We start from the raw sequence: 20,786 nt of genomic DNA, 5'->3' as shown, positions 1-20,786 counted from the left end.
TTCAAAATTTACGAAAAAGGACCGGCATTCACTCCGTTGTCAGGCATAGTGCAGCAAGCTCTGATTCTAAGGCAGCTGAGGAATTTGTAAAAACCTTTGCTGAATTGATCGAAACCAAAGGATACATCCCCCAACAAGTTTTCAACTGTGATGAGACAGGACTCTTCTGGAAGAAGATGCCAAGCAAAACTTATATAATGGCAGAAGAAAAGAAGATGCCAGGTCACAAGCCCATGAAGGATAGGTTGACTCTCGCACTGTGTGCAAATGTGAGTGGCGACTGTAAGATCAAGCCGCTGCTCGTATACCACTCAGAAAACCCCAGAGCCTTCAAGACACACAAGGTTTTAAAAGAAAAACTGCAGGTTATGTGGAGGGAAAACCCAAAGGTGTGGGTCACCAGGCAGTTTTTTGTGCAGTGGGTCAACTTGGTCTTTGGTCCTACCGTTAAGGAATACCTCGAGGTCAATGACTTATCCCTGCAAGCCCTTCTCGTCCTTGACAATGCTCCTGCCCACCCACCAAACCTTGAGGAGTTCAGCTTTATAAAGGTTCTCTACTGTCTACCCAACACCACCGCTATCCTACAGCCCATGAACTGACAGGTGATCTCCAATTTAAAGAAACTTTTACAAATGCTCTGATGCTGCTTTGAGGTTACGGAGAGCACAAACCTCACCCTTCGAGAGTTCTGGAAGGACCACTACAACATTGTCATATACCTCAAAATTATTGATATGGCCTGGCAGAGTGTTACAAAAAGGACCTTGACCTCTGCATGGAAAAAGCTGTGGCTGAAAAGGATTTTGAAGGATTTAGACCTGAACAGGAAGTGCTGAAGGAGATTGTGTCCCTCGGAAAGTCCAACATGCCCAAAAGAACTATGGAAGCCAGTTCCATGGAGCAGTGACCATGTGAATCTTTATAGAAGAGAGACAAAAATGAAACAGTGCATCACTGAGGGAAGGATCATCCATAAGCCAATGGACAGCATTGGGAATTTTTAAGGATATTTTAGGTAAACTACCCTAACATGTGAACAGTATTCCAGGGTTGGAATGATTTGGGATTTGTATAGAGGAAGTAGCTAGGTGTGTGGGTGCCAAAAAAATGTTTAACAGAGGAGAGTGCTTTTTTGTTTTCTTAGAGGTGGAGGAAGCTATTGATGTGTAGTATGTTCATGCCATAAATTAAAGATGCCAAGAAATTATATTCTTGGTTTAGAAGAGAGACAAAAATGAAACAGTGCATCACTGAGGGAAGGATCATCCATAAGCCAATGGACAGCATTGGGAATTTTTAAGGATATTTTAGGTAAACTACCCTAACATGTGAACAGTATTCCAGGGTTGGAATGATTTGGGATTTGTATAGAGGAAGTAGCTAGGTGTGTGGGTGCCAAAAAAATGTTTAACAGAGGAGAGTGCTTTTTTGTTTTCTTAGAGGTGGAGGAAGCTATTGATGTGTAGTATGTTCATGCCATAAATTAAAGATGCCAAGAAATTATATTCTTGGTTTAAATCTTTTTCTAAATGTAAGCAAACAAAGTTTGCACGTGAAGTACATTCATGACTGGGCAGCTCATATATAGAATGACCTCACATCACTTGTCTTAGTATCCCATAATGCAAAACATCTTTATGGCCATATATAATGCTATGCATGGGAAGGTTCACTACCCAGACCAGTTTCGTTCTTTACTGAGGTCTCATCAGTGGCAGCCAGACCCAGAAGTGATATCAAGGTTGAAGTAATGCAGAAGTCATATTTCCATATACAAGTAGCCAAAAAAGTATCATACCTCATTATTAAAATACCATGAATTAGAGATAGATGTTGAAAGTTTTTCCACTTGGTTATACTATAAACTAAAGATGCCAAGAAAGAAGTATGTTCATGCCAGAAGAGGCTGGAGGTATAGGTCAGCCCAAGGAGAAAGATCCGATCCTGTTTGGTGATTTGTGTATTACTGAAGATAAGGGAATGTGAACTTGAGGTCCCTTTTATGAAATAGATGACAAAACTGCATTCAAGGTGACCACGTTATCCTCAGCCCATTTGCATGATGTATGGAGATCAGTGTTTTAAAGCGCTGGTTGTAGATGACTTTAAAAAGCTTGGAATGTCTGAGCACTGCATAGCTTATTGAATTGGAATGCAAGCTACACAACTTCAATCACTAATGCTTTGTGTTATTCTAATCCCTGCCTATTCACATTTTAGTTTAGTTCAGTTCAGTGCATATCCATTCATAATTAAAAAAAAATAAAAACTTAGTTGCATGTGTTGTGAAATAATTGACTGAGCAGGTTGTTTCAAAAATACTCAGCTTCAGATTAGATGCTTTATTAAAAACATTTTGTAACAGTCCAAAGGAATGAAAAGCAATTTCAATACAGCAAAAACACCTGTATTTAATAAATTACTGATGCATTAACTTGACAAGATATAATACAAAATCTACAAATCTGTATTAGTTTATCAAAAATGTGTAATGTATTGCAATGAAATGTTCTGAATGCTTCACTTTGTGAGAAAATGAGCAGTTTGATGGTGGATGCTAACTAAAGATGCTTCTTAAATACACAAATGCAGTATTAGTTTTAATTCAACATGAGGCAAATATTTTTTAAAGCAGCTGCTTAAAAATACTATGAAAGTAATTCTCTTAAAATTTTAAAAGTTCGATATACAATAAACATACATTCAGCAGCCAACAAGGTTATTAAGCCATCTTTAAAATAAGACTTGTAGAAAACTATATGCACCACTAGGCCATTATACCACATAGAAACATTCCCCTCAACTAACAGATTCAACACTGATGGTTATTCAATATCTTCTGGTCGTACAGGATATGACAGAGGAATGACTGACTTTTTAGCTACATCACGTGAGAGGGCCTTGCGCATATCTGAAAGAAACATCAAAAGTATGTGTGATTAGAACTGAATACTTATAACATCAAAACAGTAGCTGCTCTGGTGAAAATCAACAAGTGGTTTTCTCTTTTCAACATCACATTAGCAAAGGTAAACTTTGTATGGTTATTATGATGGATAGTCTACATCAAATTTCCTTTAGCACAGAACAGCATAGCATCCAGGCGTATGGAATTGGTCAGAATCTTTCAGTAAGAGCCACCGTGTTTAACTAAAGCATGCCTAATACATTTCTATTAAAAGAAATTTTATCTCAAACTCCATATCATCAGAAATGGAGATAGGCACACAACATAAGTATCAAAAAGAAGAACTGGTTGAAGAATTACAGTACCAAGATGCTAGCATAACTGGCATAACTGAGATGAAGGCAAACAGATGTGATTTTGTTAAATAAGAATCATTATCTGTTATATATATGTGGATAACAGTCATAACTGAAATGGAAGAGAGTGGTTATAGCATTCAACACTAAACATGCAGATAAATTACTTCTTTGTCATCATAAATCTGCTGATATGTACCGCAAGGGGTTTTCAGGTTGCTAAGGCAGCACTACATGATTAAGTTTACATTATTATTAATCTCCTATCAACAATTTTCCTCCAAATCAGTCTATTACTTGTAAGGTGCTTCTGAGTAAATCAATCCACCTAGACCTCGATTTCTGTTGACTGCCATCTTGGCATCAAACATTTGTTTTGCTAATCTTTCTCACCTATTCTATTTGAGTGGCCGTACCACCTTAGATTAGCTCTGCTGGCACATACTTGAATGCTAATATGGTCAAGTTCCTTTCTGCCAAAAACACACAAGAAATGTAATGCTAAGAAGAGCAGCACAGTTGGGAACAAGAAGGCTAGCCCCCACTAACGAGGTTATTGGAGATGTGGAGAAGGTTATTGAAAATGAATTAACCTTCAAAATAGCAAAATTAAATCAGATCATCAGAAAGACGATGTGGAATTACAAAAAGTCGAGAGACGTTTAAATGAACATAGGGAGGAAAAGAAAATTAAGCAACAAAATAAGAAACAAAGCACAGAAACAGGTAAGTGACGTTATTTGTATAAAAAAGGATGTTATTTGGTATGGTGACTATAATAAAACATGCTACTGATGAGAGAGTTATAACTTTGAGTTTTCCCAGAGTGAAAATTAAGAATATAAAGGAAGCAATTCAGAAACAGAAAAGAAAAGTAAATGAGATTGTAATTTTAGTAGGTACTAACAACTTGACTAGCGATAAGTTCAGTATCAGAGAGGACATGAAAGGATTGTTGGAAGAGGCGAGAGTGAAGAGTGAGAAAGTAAGTATATTACCTCAATATGATAAAAATGAATTAAGAAGAAGGGCTATGATGGCAAACCATTTGATGCATAGGCTGTTTAGGAGGAGGATGCGAGTTTTTGGGTGTGTGGAGTGAATTTGAGGGAAGATTGGATTTGTATAAGAGGCCAACACCTGAATGCGTTTGGAACACGACTAATAACTGGTATGAGACCTAACACAGAGTCAGGGGAAAACTAAATTTATAAAGGAAGAAAAAGTGAGAATCTGAGTGTAAGAGCAATAATGTTATATAATTACATAACTGTGTTAATGGCAGGAATGGGTGTTGTCATGGAAATGTCAACGAGGAGAGAATGATTCGACTTTGTTTTTGTATGGTTCGTACCCATCAAATGTCTATACGTATAAGGCACTAGAGAAGAAATAAAGATCTGCAAGTTGTCAACCGTGTCATGCAGACAAGTATACAAAAGAACATGCAGGTAGATTATTATGTCTGTACACGAATGCTAGGAATTATCAGAAACAAAGGGGTAGAGTTTGTTGTCTTAGTCAGACCTGGCTATCAGAATCAGACATATTAACTGGTATTGAGTATAAAGGGTACAGTATTCTTAAGAAGGATAGGAGAGGAGGGGTCATGCTGTTAATGATATTGGATGACTTAAATCCAGTTAGAGTTGAGACCTATGAGTGTAGTACTACTACTAACAGTATTTCATGTGGCAGTGAGTTGGAAGCCATCTGGTATGAGATGGAATCTAACAAGATCAATTACATAGTGGGGTGTTGTTACAGACCTGGTGGATTGGTTGCTAGTGATGAAGAAATGCATCACAATATAGAGAAGATGAGTGTGAAAAGAGTAATCATAACAGGAGACTTTAATTATCAAAATGTTGATTGGGTAGCAGTAGAATCTCATGAGAAGAATGGAAATGAATTTATCGAGCTGTTGTGGTACAACTTCCTCAAGCAGCATGTGACAGAAGGAACTCGAAGTCAAGGAGTGTTAGATTTGATTATAGTGTCAGAGGGCGTTTCCGTTTGAATTACAAAGCAGTACATTGAGTTCAATGGAATGGCATTAGTTACCGGATGGGGAGAATATCGACAATGCATGGGTAGCATTTAAACAATACTTAAATGATGCAATATCAGAATGTCCCAAGAGTTCAAAGAATAAATAAGGTAGGAGTCAAATGAATGTGTAATCTTATTAAGCAAGGGATATGTAAGAAAAGGATGATGTGGAAGGAATACTGTATACATAAGGATGATGCCTGTTATGAAAATTATTAGCAGCAGACTAGAATTGTCACAACTGTTGTATGGAAAGCAAAGTCTGAGTACGAAAAGAAACTGGCTACGCATGCTAAAGGCAACCCACAAGAATTCTATCAATATGCTGCAAGAAGAAAGAATGAATATGAAAGAATACTCTTCTAAATGCAGATGGCATGAAGGTAACAGATGCAGAAAAGGTTGTTCAACTAATGAGTGCCTATTTTATTAAAAGCTATCAACCTGGTGTAGGGGTGTAATCTAGCTCGCCTCCTCGTGGTGCACCCTGGGTAACGCTAATTGAGCTAGAGCGATTTGGCAGCCAGTCTAACAATTAGTTCTCCTGGCTAAGGCATGCAGTCAAACAATACTGATTTTTCTAATTTTATTGATGATGCTGACAAAAAACTGGGATTTAGCCTTAAGATGTGTCAACTGAATATTGAGGGAATTAACAGAGCAAAATGTGACTATCTCTGCAAAATACTACAAGAAAATAACATTGACGTTGTGCTTCTTCAAGAAACACATGCTGAAGACGACCTTAATAGAAGAGGAAAAATAACTGGTTACACTCTGATTGGTGCTACATATCACCGGAATTATGGCATTGCAACATATATCAAGGATGATATAGAAAATGCTTCTATCCTGACAACGAGATGTGATAACGCTACCCATCTTGTGAGTGTGAAAATTTACAACATAACGATAGTCAATGTCTATAAACCTCCTTTAACATCATGGTCTATAGATGTGATACCTACTTATCAACATCCAACAGTATGGATTAGTGATTTTAATAGCCATCATGAAGAATGGAAGTACTGTGATAACAACGACTGCAGGACTACCCTCGTTCAATGGGCAGAAATAAATAATATACACCTTGTATTTGATGCCAAAGAGAGAAACACCTTTAGATCATCAGCATGGCAAACAGAGTCTAATCCAGACTTATGTTCTGTTTCAATAAACACAGAAGGGCAAACATTACCAGCAAAACGATATGTACTTTCTAACTTCCCACACAGTCGACACTGACCGGTGTTACTGAAAATTGGTATGACACTACCTATAGCAAGATCCTTTCCACGACCGCGTTGAAATTTTAAAAAAGCAAATTGGAGAAATTTTGCGAATGAATTGGATAAATGTGTTCGGTGGATACCTACTAGAGTTGCAGAGTACAAGAGATTTGTAGGAGCAATCATATCAACTGCGAAAAAATATATCCCTAGAGGTTACAGGAAAGATTATGTCCCTGGATGGAATGAAGAGAGTGAACATCTCTACAGAGAGTTTCTGAAAAGTGAAGATCCTGAAATAGCAGATGAATTACTACATAGCCTGAACTCATCTCGAAAAACAAAATGGATTGATAAGGTTGAAAACCTTGACTTCAAACGATCAAGTAGAAAAGCTTGGAATCTTCTCCAACAACTATCCGCAACTAATCTACCTAAAAGAAAAAGCACAATCATCTCCCCTGAGAAAATAGCTAACCAAATCGTTAATATGTTAAGAGCACCTAGGGACTGTGAACATACCAAGAAAGTTAAGAAAGAACTTAGAGCTTTAAAAATAAATGCCCCTGCTTTCTCACAATATGCCTCAATCTTCACTATAGATGAAGTAAAAGATATCAAAGCAGACAAGGCCCCAGGCTTCGACGGTGTCCATCCTGAATTTCTGATTAATAGCAGGCCAAATACTATAAAATGGCTCTGTGAATTCTTTTCTGATATATTATTGACTGGCCGACTACCTAGCCAGTTTAAGAAGTCAAAAATAGTTGCTATTCTTAAACCTGGAAAACTACCCCAGGAAGCAAAAAGTTACAGATCTATTGCTTTATTGAGTTGCACCTATAAAATGTTAGAGCGCCTTCTGTACAACGGATTGTCCACACCAATTATGCAGCATGTCCTGACTGAACAAGCTGGTTTTAGAGAAAAACGTAGTTGCTGTGATCAAGTGCTCACTTTAACATCATACATAGAAGCTGGATTTCAGAAGCAAGAAAAAACATCAGCTGTCTTCTTGGACCTAACAGCAGCCTATGATACAGTATGGCGTCAAGGTCTTATATACAAATTTCTTAGCATTGTCCCATGTGAACGGACTGCACACTTAATTTCCTCCATGTTCACTGAACGTTTCTTTCAAGTTATATTAGGAAATAAAATGTCCCAACAACGAAAACTTAATAATGGTCTTCCACAAGGGTCAGTATTGGCACCCTTACTTTATAACCTATACACATATGGCTTGCCTGCTACCATCTCACGCAAGTTCTGTTATGCTGATGACACTGTAATTGCCATTCGCCACAAAAACATGAGTCAGGCTGAAGACGTACTTACAAAAGATCTGAAAACTATAGGTGAATATTATAAAAAATGGAGGCTCCAGCTCAATCCATCACATGGCAGATGTCACTTTACATATCTTCTTTGAAGGATGTTTACTATGACACAATAAGTTTCCAAAGTACTTGAGCGTTACCCTGGACTGCAGGCTCTCTTACAAGCAACTAACAAACGTTTCTGCTAAGTTAAGAACCCGTAACAACATAATACAAAAACTAATAGGCACGACATGGGGAGCAACAGCCGATAATCTGCGGATTACTGCTCTTGGTCTAGTTTTTTCTGTTGCCGAATATTGCTCACCAGTGTGGCTAAATAGCACACATGTTAAACTTGTTGATAGCCAACTAAATAATACAATGAGACTGATTTCTGGCACAATTAAATCAACGCCCACACACTGGCTTCCAGCTCTTAGTAACATTGTTCCACCGAATCTGCACAGGACTAAGCCTCTCTTACAGGAGTATAAGAAAATCTTGGAGAATACAGCCCTACCAATACATTTAGATCTCCCAGACTTAAGTGTACTACGATTGAGAGCAAGACATCCACCACTACAATTAGCCCAACTACTACTACATTCTAACTTTGACTTGAAGCAAAAGTGGCAAGAACAGTGAGAGAGCCATACAGATGACATCACAAAATTTTCTCTCAATGAATTACAAGAAAGTTTTGATGCTTGCTCACACCTCCCAAGAAAATCCTGGTCATGGTGTATGTGCGGACATGCTTTTTAAATGGGGTAAACGACCATCCCCGCATTGTGATTGTGGAGCTCAGAGACAAACTGTGAACCATATTGCAACTCAGTGTTATCTCAGAGCATATTCAGGAGACAAATTGGACTTTTTAAGTGCTTCACCCGAAGCAATGAACTCTCTGACCAATATGGATGTAACCTTTTAATTTTATTGGTTTTTAAAATGACTTTTGACTTTTAATTTAATATGTTATTAAAGTGTATTGTACTGCATGTTTTGATATTCATGCCATACGAATAAATAAATAAACCTGGTGTATGTAACAATGAGCTCACTGCTACCTCTTCGCTGGATAAAGAAACTCAGGTGTGCGAGACAAGGTATTAGATCTGTTGCACGAAGTGAATAAGAATTCAGTAATAGGGACTGATGGGATATCAACACATGTGCTAAAAGTGTTTAGCTGAACTGGCTATTCCTTTGACCAGGCTGTTTAATATGAGTCTCAGAACAGGGAAGATGCTGCAGTAATGGAAAGAATGTATGGTAATTCCATTGCACAAGGAGACCAATGCATCCAACTATCGACCAATTAGTATCTCAGGAGTAGCGGTGAAGATTTTGGAAAAATTGGTTAGGGCTTGCATTCAGAAATGGATTTACAGTGACTCTCTACTTTGCATGCAATGAGCAACATGGGTTTACTAAGGGAAGGTCATGTTTTAGCAACTTGCTCACATTCTATAACAATGTTACCATTGAACTAGACAAGGGGAATGGATACAGCATGATACTTTGGTATTTTGTTAAGGCTCTTGACAGAATACAGTATGGTAGACTGCTGCATAAACTGGAGAATATGGGTTTGGATTATAGAATATTAGTGTGCATAAGAGGATGGCTGACTGACAGATATCAAAAAGTGGTATACAGAGGATGAGTCTGCAAGATTTAGGGTAACCAGTGGTGTACCACAAGAATCAGTGTTTGGTTCACTGCTATTCAATCTGTACATTAATGATATTGGGAAGGATGTGACAAGAACATACAGCTATTTGCTGATACAAAGATAGGTAGGATAATTAGGAATGCTGCTGATATGCATTACTTGCAGAATAATTTGAATAAGCTGGAATTGTGGGCATGGGAAAATGGATGTCGGGTTAATGTCAGTAAATGCAGTCATTCATTCTGGCATGATTAGATATCCAATGTTGTATTATATTGGTGGGATTATGCTAGAAGAAATGAGACTAGGGATCTTGGTGTGTTAGTAGATAGGAAGTTGAAGTTCATGACATGTAACAAAGATTGCAAATACAATTCAAAAGATAATTGCAATGCTGAAACAAATGTTTGCATGTAAAGATAATAACGTCATTTTACCACTTTACAAGGCTTTGATAAGACTTCGTTAGGACTACTGTGCGCAGGTCTGGTCTCCTGGTTTCTGTTGTGATTCTGATATAGTGGAGAGAGTGAAAAGGAGAGTATTAAAAATATCAGGAATGTGGAATACTGATTATGAAGAAAAATTGAGAATTTGTAGACTGCAGATGCTAGCAAACAGGAGAAAGAGGGGTTGTATGATTGAGACTTACAAACTTCTGAAAGGGTCATACAGGATTTCAATTTATGGAGAGTGGGGAAAGGACAAGAGAGCATCCTTGGAAGCTAAGAAGGGAGGTAAGGGCTAGATTTTTCTCCCATAGGATGGTGCATGATTGAAATGGATTGCCATTGGATGTTATAAGTGCAAGCAGTGTGAATGAATTCAAGAATAAGTATGATAAATAAGTATGCATGTAGTAGGTGGCCTTCCTCAATGTGTCCCTGTCTCTCTAGAGTCAGGGACACATTGAGGTCTCTCTTAATAATAATGATGATATATATAGAAATACAACAAATGAGTTGTTGATAATAAACCATGTAAAGTTCTGAATTTGTATGCAAATATCGTTTTTACAATAATCTTCCAGTTACTCCAATAGTAAAAAAATAACTGATTGAAAAAATAACATTTGCAAAGTGACACCAGCAGTCTTGCCATAAAAACTGTTACAAGTTTCACACACCTCCATACTGCCAAGAGAATTGCACGAGCCAGTTCCATTAAGCACTGTACACAACCAACCTTTGCATGTTTATCAGTAGAGAGAGAGAGAGCGTTATCTAGCTGTATGGGTTTACGTACAGTGAAGAGAACCATGTAGTGGTAATAGCACTTCACAAGGTTGGAATGCAGTTAACTTTTATTTTCAAAATGCTAAAAAACATTCTGAATTGGTAGAAGGTTTGTAATTGGACTATAAACCATTATAATGATAGAGAAGATGTATCTGGCCACTAAAGAGCGGGTCGATCATGCAACAGTTTGTGAGGGCTGTGAAGGCATGCCTCTGCTGTAACTGTGAGAACATGGAATGTTATTAGCATTCAGAATTTAAAGGTCACCATACAGTGTCAGTGATGGTTTGGCTTCTTTTGACAACTCAAAGGAGTCAAAAGAATCATTGAGGAAGGGCACCTACTCTATAACTCTCCATCTTCACCAGTTATCAACTAACTATGGCAAACCGCCATAATGACATCATCACCACCTATACCGTCTACTGCCCACCACCACTACTAGTATTTTTTTTTTGTCTGTAAATTGCATGTGTCCTCAAGACTGATTAGTCTGTATGCGAGATAAAATAACCTAAGTTGCCAGGAGAAAAAACCCTGCTACCTCCATATGAGCATATGAGATCAGCTAACTCACCTTCATTTGAAAAAAACCATATAAAGATTCCTCTCGTCTGACAAGAATCGAACTTAGGCCTTTTCTAATCAAAGGGCACAACATACCACTGTTCTTACAATTGTGCTATGGAGGTGTTTTCATGGGGATCCAAGTTGCATTTCTGCAAGAAAGAGGTCAAATTCTGCACCAAAGTGAATCAAGACACGGTGTTAGAACCTGTGGTGTAGCCCCTGAACAACATTTTGTTTCACAATAGGCAGTAGATCTTCACAAGACCGCCCCTGCACACAAGGCAAGGACCACACAACAGTGGCTGGAGTCAAATATGCCTGACCACTTATCCCACCATCTGGAGTCCTGATCTGTATCTCCTAGACTTAAAATTGTGGTAGGAGCTTGAGAGTAGCCTGCAAGATACGAACACCTCCCCCATCGCCCGTCAGAAGGTGGATTTGGAGTGAGCAGTGGCAGCGTTTCCATTGGATGTTATGTGTGCCACCATCAATATGTGGCCTCAGACATCGGAGTGTGTGAAGACAAAAGGAGGATATTTCAAAGATGATGTGCTGCTATATGCATGTTATACATGTGGTTTTTATGTGCTCAAAGCTATAAATGATATACAGTAATACCCCGACTCACGTGAATCCGGAGTTATGCGGTTTCTTATATGTACATATTCCCATCCCACTTCACCACTAGTCATATCTTTCCGGTGCCAGCTACATTCGCCAGTGTCGCATATGCTGTGAACAAGCACTGACGTGTTTTGCACGGTCTCCATTCATACACGAGTTTTATAGTCTACAAACCTTGCGATTGTTTAATGTTATGTTCTTGATAAAAATTTTATCACATAAAAAATAATAATGTCGTCCAAAAGAAGCAAGTCCAATTCTTCCACAGCTAGCAAGAAAAGCATTGACTTTGGAAACAAAACTCAACATTATTAAGGATTTTGAAGGCGGAATGAAAATTTGTGAGCTAGCAAAGAAGTTCGATCTACAGGAATCTACAGTAAGAACAATCATAAAAGATAAAGAAAGAATTCTCACTGCTGTGAAAAATGCCCAATCATTGAATTCAAGCATAATTCATAAACATCATGGGATTACTGGTGAGATGGAAACGATGCTTAAATTATGATGTGATAATCATCATCATCAAATTCCTGCCATGTACCCTCAAGGGGTGTACAGGATATGACAGTACTACATGAAAAAATTACATCATTACTTAACTTCCTATCTACAATTTTCCTCCAAATCAGTCTGTTACTTGTCAAGACTCCAACATTATCAGATCTTATATTTCTATCGTCTAAGGCACTTTGTACTGTATCAATCCACCTATATCTTGGTCTTCCTCTGGGTCGTTTTCCTGCCAACCTGGTAGAGAACACTTGTTTTGCTAATCTTTCCTCTCCCATTCTATTTAAGTGACCATACCACCTGAGATTAGCTCTGCTAACGCATTCCTGAATGCTGACAATGTCAAGTTCTTTCCTAATATCCTCATTTTTAATATGATATTGCCATTCACGCCATCTGTTCACGCCTCTAATCTTTCTCAGGACTCTCATATCTGTGGTCTTTAGTCTTTGGTCAAGTGTTTTACTTCTGACCCAGCTCTCAGATCCATAAGTTAAAACTAGTTTGAACACTGTCTTGTATACAGCTAATTCAGTGTTTTGACTAATTTCTCTCTTATTCCATATGAATTTATTCAATAGACTTCCCACCATACCAGCTTTGCTGATTCTGTTGTCTATTTCTATATTTAATTTACCATCTTCAGTAAAAATCGTGCCTAAGTAGCTGAAATGTTTTACTTGTTCCACAGGTTCTCCATTCACAACACAGTTGACATTTTCAATGATTCTGCCTATTTTCATTGTCTTTATCTTTTTATTGCTGACCTTCATACCATATCTATTACAACAGCAATTGAATTTAATCAGAGAATCTTGCAGACTTGTAGTGGATTTATTTAGAAGTATAACATCATCCGAATAAAGCAAAGAGCTGACATTAACATCTCCAATTTTGATATCAGGTTTAATACCACTTTCCTTCATAATGTGATCCATATAGATAATGAATAACAGAGGGGATAATGTACATCCTTGTCTCACACCAGATTTAACATTAAACCAGCTTCCTGTACTTCCTTCAATTCTAACTGCTGAATTACAACTCAAATAAAGACTAAGTATTGCTTGATATAATACCCCATTGACACCATATAACTGCAGCGTATTGAATAGCTTCTCTCTTGGCACCTTGTCATATGCCTTTTCCAAATCGACAAAACTTAAATACAGATCTTTGTTATATTCCCATGCTTTCTCGACTATTTGTCGTAAAGTGAAGATCTGATCAAGACTAATTAGGGCCTGAATCCAGCTTGTTCTTCACCAAGCTTTTCTTCCACAATTCTTCTCAACCATTTCTCAAGTACACTTGCACAGATCTTGCCAGGAACACTCAGTAGGGAAATACCTTTGTAATTCTCACATTCAGTTTTATTTCCCTTTTTATATATGGGTACTATGAGAGCTCTACCCCAATCATCGGGAATTTGTCCCTCTGTCCAGGCATTCTGAACTATGCAGTTCAGCCACTGTAAGACTTTTATACCACCATACTTCAGCATTTTTGGTCGAATATCATCTATTCCTGCTGCTTTTCCACATTTGAAGCCTTTGATGGCTTTTTCTACTTCAAGTATGGATATGTATTCCTGACTGCATGCTTGGTCAGTGTTTTTTTTATCACTGTGCTGTCATCACTGCTTGTTTCATTTAGCAGTTTTTCAAAATAATTACTCCATACTTCAAGGATATCTTTTTCTACCGTTTTCATGTCACCTTTATCATCTCTAACTCCTTTTACAGCACTCTTTCCTCCATTCTTAAGCTTCTTCAACAACCTCCAGAATATTTTGCCACCTTCTTGATATTTATTTTCTATATTCTTGCCAAAGTCCTCCCATGACTTTTGTTTAGCTAGTTTTACACACTGTTTAGCTTTCTTACATTTGTCTCTGTATTCTGTAAGAGTAAAAGCTGACGTATTTGCCAATAACTTTTGATATGCTTTCTTCTTTTCCTTCACCACCTCTTTAACTTCCTGTGTCCACCAAGGAGTTCTGATTTTTTTATCCTTGCACACAACCTCACCACATGCCTCTCTGGCAGAATCAATCAATGTTTTCTTCAGAGTTTGCCACTGAATCTCCAAGGCTTGATTCCTGTTCTCAAACTCTTTCATTTTCTTTTCAATAATATTTCTGTATTTTAGTCTACAGTTCACATCTGAGAGCTGCTCAACTTTTATTCGCTTTAAAACTTTCTTACATGTTATTCTTTTCAATATGAAATTCAATTTTATCCTGCTCAAGACTAAATAGTGATCACTTCGAATTTCAAATCCTCTGTACACTCTGGTGTCCTGCACCAGGGAGAAAACATCACTATCAACAATAACATAGTCGATGAGACTTTTCTTATTCCTAGCTTCTTCTCTCCATGTGAATTTGTGCACATTTTTATGTTGGAACATGGTGTTAGTAATAACCAATCCATGTCCTGAGCAGAAATCCAACAGATATTTGCCATTATTATTAGCTTTGCTCTTTTCTCCAAATTTTCCCAAAATATTTTTGTATGTCTCACAATCATTTCCTACTCTGCTATTTAGATCCCCAACAAGGACCAACTTTTCCTTTTTCATTGTGTCAGTTGCTTTTTCTAAAGCGTCAAAAAATTCCTCCACTTCTACCTTAGTAGAACCTTATGTGGATCCATAGGCACAAATAAGTCTCATTGTCCAGTTCCCCATTCTCATATTTGCCCACATTACTCTACTTGAGACTGACTGCCATTCAAGAAGATTAGCCTCGTATTTTGTGTTGAATACTATGGCTACTCCTTCTTTTCCTTGATTGTCATTGCCTGAATATAACATTTTGTATTTATTGCTCAGAAAGATCTCACCAGTTTTGGTCTTTTTTGTTTCAGTCACCCCTATTATGTCGATCTGGTACTTATCTAATTCCTCAGCTAGCTCCATTTCTTTGCCATTCAGGCTTCTTACGTTGATAGTACCGATCTTTAACTCTGGTGATGTTGAGTTAGGGTTTGTTTTCAGATTTGTTCCAGTAGCTGACTTTTCGCTGTTCGCCCTGGTTCCCTGTCGAAAACAACGAGGGCCTTGTTTAACCGGGTGACGCCCCAGCCGGCATGAAATTTTGTCATGTTGTACCATCATTTTTTATTTTGGTTTAACCAATAAGAATACAATTTGGTCGGCTAAATCCCAAATTGCCAGCCCATCCTCGTTCCTTCAGTATCAAAGTAGATACTCAACAGGGTGCACCACGAGAAGGTGAGGATTGGACATTAGGTCAGAAGCCCTGGTCGGTTCTCCGCATTCCTTGAAAGGCTATGTTGTGGAGGTCTCCTCTCAGTTATACAGCTTTGACCCTTAAGCACCCCTGTGATAATCAAGTGAGAGTAAAAAAAAAAAAAATTGTCCATTGAATCAAATGACAATATGTAAGCTAAGCCAAGCTGATTTTTGAGAGGCTAAAAGTAGAAGCGGTCAAAAAAAAAAAAAAAGTGATAATCAAGTGAGAGTAAAAAATTGTCCAGTTGATCAAATGACAATGTGTAGCTAAGCCAAGCTGATTTTTGAGAGGCTAAAAGTAGAAGCGGTCAAAAAAGAAAATTTCGTGGCCAGTAATGGGGGGGATTAAACAATTTCCCCCACAATTCATTCTCAAAATCTTCATTTTCATTATAGTATTGAAGATTATTGTCAATGGATGCAAACTCTTCATAGTTTCTAATGTGATTCACTTCTAAAGAACGTCATTTTTGCAATCAGTTGTATCTGGCATATCGGTGATTGAATGCATAAAACCACAGAGCAAAACAATTTTGAATCTTGTTGGTTATTCCTCACCAACTATTTGCCATAAACTGGGTTGCTCATAAAAGATCGACTTTTGTGCTGATCTCCTAAGACTTTGTACCAACTCAAAAGCCAGTTCTTAAAAAAAAATTCAGATTTCATCCATGCATGTTTGTTGACATAGTACTGAACTGGTAAATTTTCCATTCTTTATCAATTGCTGACATATATCATCATCATCATCATGCATATCAAGGATTTAGGCCTAGAGTGGTTCCAGCCTTAGAAGTCATCATTGAATCTTTTAAGAGGATGTCCTGGTTTTCTTTTTCCGAATGGCTTGTACTTGAAGGCTTGTTTTTGTAATCTTTTTGTTTTCATTCTTTGAACATATTCCATCCATTTATATTTATATATTTTTTAATTTTTTCTATTACTGATTCCTGGTTTAATTCTTTCATAATTTCTTCATTTCTTTTGTGATCAAATAGAGTATATTTTGCAGTTTTTCTCATAAACTTCATTTCAGCTGTTATTAATCTTTGTCTTTTTGTTTTATTGTCCAGATTTCACTTCCATACATTAGGACTGGTAAGGCTAATCTATTGTATACTTTTAGTCTGGTTTGTTTTTGAACTAGGTTTGGTTTAAATATAGAGTTACACCTGTTATTTTTAAATATTTTGCAATTTTCAGGTTTATATCTTTTTCATTTTCATGCGTAATCATACAACCTAGATAGTTTAAATGAATTTAGCTGTTCTAAAATCTTGTTATCTATTACTATTTATCTTGACATATATGAAAAGCATAAATCATTACATAATCCATTATTTTCTTTGATCCACACTGTGCAGTGTGTTTATAACACAGGGAATCATCTGGTGTGTCAAGAAAAAATTAGTCCCATTTTATCAGAAAAGTAAATGTCAAATTTTTGAAGCAACATTATGTAATTTTAGCTAAATAACACAACGTGGTAGAGGTTACTAGCCAGCCCAATTAAACAACAATGTGTCCCAAATAAACAAAGCAAATTCTTGTTTTATATATCTATATATATATATTTTTTTTAGAAATAGTCCAATCAAACGGCTGTCGCAATTAACAAGATTAATGTATAGCATATTATAACCAAGTGGTTAGCGTATCCACTATCCAGCCAAAGGGCTGCGGGTTCGAGTCCTGCTGTGGGCATGGATGTTTGTAATTTTCTATGGAAATACTAGTGGTAGTGGTCGGCAGTAGATGGCGTTGGTGTGGTTGTGGTCAGTTGGTGGAAAGTTTGAGTGGTGGAAACCGTGTTGTGGAGTAGGTGCCCTCCCTCAATGAGTCTTTGGACTCCCTGGAGGTGACAAATAATAATAATAATAATATTAACCTAGTTAACCAATTTAATAATGACAACAATACCTTTGAATAGAAAGACCTAGGTTTAAATTCTGACTACGATACAAAGAACCTTTATTACACTTTTCAACATAGGGTGAGTTAGCTTATCATGTATGAAGGCAGGGGCTTTTTCTTCCCAGAAAATTGGATTTTATATCCGGCAATACAAGACAAATCAGCCAAAGAATGTATGTATTTAAAAATTCAAGTTACTTGGCTATGACAGGTTATTCAGCTTAACAAATTAAGGAGAAGATTAAACTCTTCAATTAATATACTTTAATAATTTAGTATCTTGTTGAAAGTGTTTAACTTGGTTCTACTATACATTAAAGATACCAAGAAATTATATACTTCGTTTTAATCCTTTATCCAAGGAAGCAAAACAATGTTTTGCACATGAAGTATATTCACATCTGAGCTACTTGTATATAGAGGCTAATGACTTCACATCACTTGCTTTAGCATGCATCCCATAATGCAAAGGGCCACCACTCAGACTGGTTTCAACATTTATTGAGGTATGCTTAAGTGCGGGGATACCACTCCAAAAACTCTGACTGATCTGCAAGAACACTCTAAACCTCACTAAATGACCTTAAAGGTCACTACAAAGCAGTGGCTCCACTCAGAGACAGACAAAAACCCTCCATTGAGCAGAGTCACCATATCTCAGCAGAAGCAACCATTTCAGTGCAAAAGCACATCAGTAGGAACCAGAGCTGGAAGGTCTCATCGGTGGGAGCCAGACCCAGGAGAGATACTGCAGAAATCATATATATCTCATAAACAAGTAGCCAAAAGGTGCTAGACCTTATTAATAAAAATCTCTGGATGTTGAAAGATGAAATAATGATGTTGAAAGTTTTTTTACCTTAGTTCTACTATACATTAAAGATACCTAGAAATTATATACTTGCTTTTAATCCTTAAGGTAAAACTTACTTTCAACATTTTTCTCTCACTCAGAGAGTTTTATTAATAAGGTCTAGCACCTGTTGGCTACATGTATATGAGATATATATAACTTCTGCATTACTTCAACCTTGGTATCTCTCCTGGGTCTAGCTTCCACTGATGAGACCTCAATAAACGTCAAAACCAGTCTGGATGGCCCTTCCCATTATACATGGCATTTTACGATGGTGGTCTGAAAAGTTCTCGGCCTAATAATGAAAAAACGAATTTATAATTTCAAAATTATTTTTATTTTTCAACATAATTTCCATTAAGATATACATTTATTCCAGCGATGCTCCAGCATCATTATCCCATCCTTGTAGTGGTTATCAGTAAGATCTGCAAAATATCCCTCTACAGCTACAATCACCTCTTGATTTGAAGAAAAACACTGACCAGCGAGGAAGAGTTTTAGTTTTGGGAAGAGATAGAAGTCAAAGGGAGCCAAATCTGGGGAATAAGGTGGATGTTCCAACAATTCATAGTGCAGATCCCTTAATTTTCCCATTGCCAAAACACCTTTGTGGGCAGGTGCATTGTCCTGATGAAAAATGACATTTTTCTTCTACAAACTGGGTCTTTTCTCACTAATTTTTTAGTCTAGTCTGGTTAAAAGATCGGAATAATATTCACTGGTTATTGTTTTACCCTTTTCAAGATAATTAATAAAGAAAGCATCCCGAAACACCGATGTCATGACCTTTCCTGCTGATGGAACTGACTGTCTTCTTTGGTGCTGAACAACTGGCCTGCTTTGACTGCTGTTTTTCGATTCTGGCATGTAATGGTGAATCCAAGTCTCATCCATAGTAATAAATCGACGCACAAAATCAGTTTTATTCTTGTTAAAACACTCCAAGAACTGTTTAGATTTTCATGCTAGTGCATTTTTGATATGCTGTGAGCAAGCGTGGCACCCATCTTGTGCAAAGCTTTCTCATTTGCAATTCTTCGTGCAAAATATATCCTATACATTCTTTTGAAATGCCTATAGTCTCAGAAATTTCACGCACTCTGACTCGCCGGTCATCCAATACCATATTGTGCACTTGATCAATGATTTCTGGTGGTGTTACACTTTTTGGACGTCCTTCATGTGAATCATCTTCAAGGCTGGTATGGCCATGTTTAAACTCGGCAGCCCATTTCTTAATTGTCGAAAACATAGGAGAAAAGTGCCCATAAACTTTTATGAACTTTGAATGAATTTCTTTTGGCAGTAAACCTTCTTGTACAAAGAATTTTATAACTGCATGACACTCAATTTTATGCATTTCAAGGGATACAGACAACTGTATAAAACAAACTACTTGAAACAATGACTTGCAATTTCACATGGATGCTTATGACAGATGTACCAACTTAGGAAAAAAATCTTGCTGATAGTGTTGCCATCTACAGTCGAGGCTGAGAACTTTTCAGACCACCCTCACACGTGTCCAAAAGGGTGTGTGCTTTGCATTATGGATACATGCTAAGGCAAGTGATGTGAAGTTGTTAACCTCTGTATACAAATAGTTCAGACATTAATATATTTCACATGCAAAACATTGTTTTGCTTCCTTGGGTAAAGGATTAAAATCGAGTATATAATTTCTTGGTATCTTTAATGAATTTATTATCTTAACACAATAAAGTAACCAACCAACAAGGCTAGTAAATCAGTTGACATACTAGCTTTGCTATTAAAATTGCTGATTAAAATTTATTTTAGAAATAAATTGCCTAAAAAACATACTGAATATTACTGAAAGTAAAGATAATCACCATGAGTAAAAACCTCAAAACTTAGTTACTTCCTTTCAGAAGTGAAGTTAAGAGAGTCAAAAATAGTACACTGGTGTCCAAAAGCAAAGATTAAAATACATTTTTACCTCTATATATATATATGAAAACATTTTCATGAACACAGTCAAATGTGGACATAAATTTATTGCCAGAATACTAATAAATTATATTATACAAAAATTATGTTAACATTTTTTATAATTAAATTGCAATATGTTTTTGGTAAAAGTTACAAATTTCCTAAGAACATAGTTAAGGAATTAATGTACAGTGCTTACATGCCTCTCCCATGCAGACATTTCAGTATGGAATATGTCCTTCACAAACTGCAATGTAGCTCTCACAAAGTTGTACCATGCTTAGCGCCAAGTAATTCAGGAGTTCT

The 20,786-nt window shown here is 37.0% G+C and overlaps 1 protein-coding gene across 1 annotated transcript in view; it reads right to left on the bottom strand.

Annotated features, from left to right (window-relative positions):
* Positions 1–2,330: 2,330 nt before the first annotated feature.
* Naa20A (N-alpha-acetyltransferase 20 A) overlaps positions 2,331–20,786 on the bottom strand; it is a 115,190-nt gene continuing 96,734 nt past the window's right edge. Inside the window, exon 6 of the mRNA XM_090399172.1 lies at positions 2,331–2,914. Coding sequence (XP_090255298.1) covers positions 2,829–2,914 — 86 coding nt within the window. The 3' untranslated portion in view covers positions 2,331–2,828. The remainder of the gene's footprint in view (positions 2,915–20,786) is intronic.

This window comes from Typopeltis vanoorti, chromosome 10 (assembly GCF_054136105.1).
Source record: "Typopeltis vanoorti isolate ZY-2024b chromosome 10, IOZ_Tvanoo_1.0, whole genome shotgun sequence".
In the NCBI taxonomy this organism is placed as follows: domain Eukaryota; kingdom Metazoa; phylum Arthropoda; class Arachnida; order Uropygi; family Thelyphonidae; genus Typopeltis; species Typopeltis vanoorti.
Note: the sequence above shows the minus strand (reverse complement) of the source record. Positions and strands in the feature narration are given on the sequence as shown.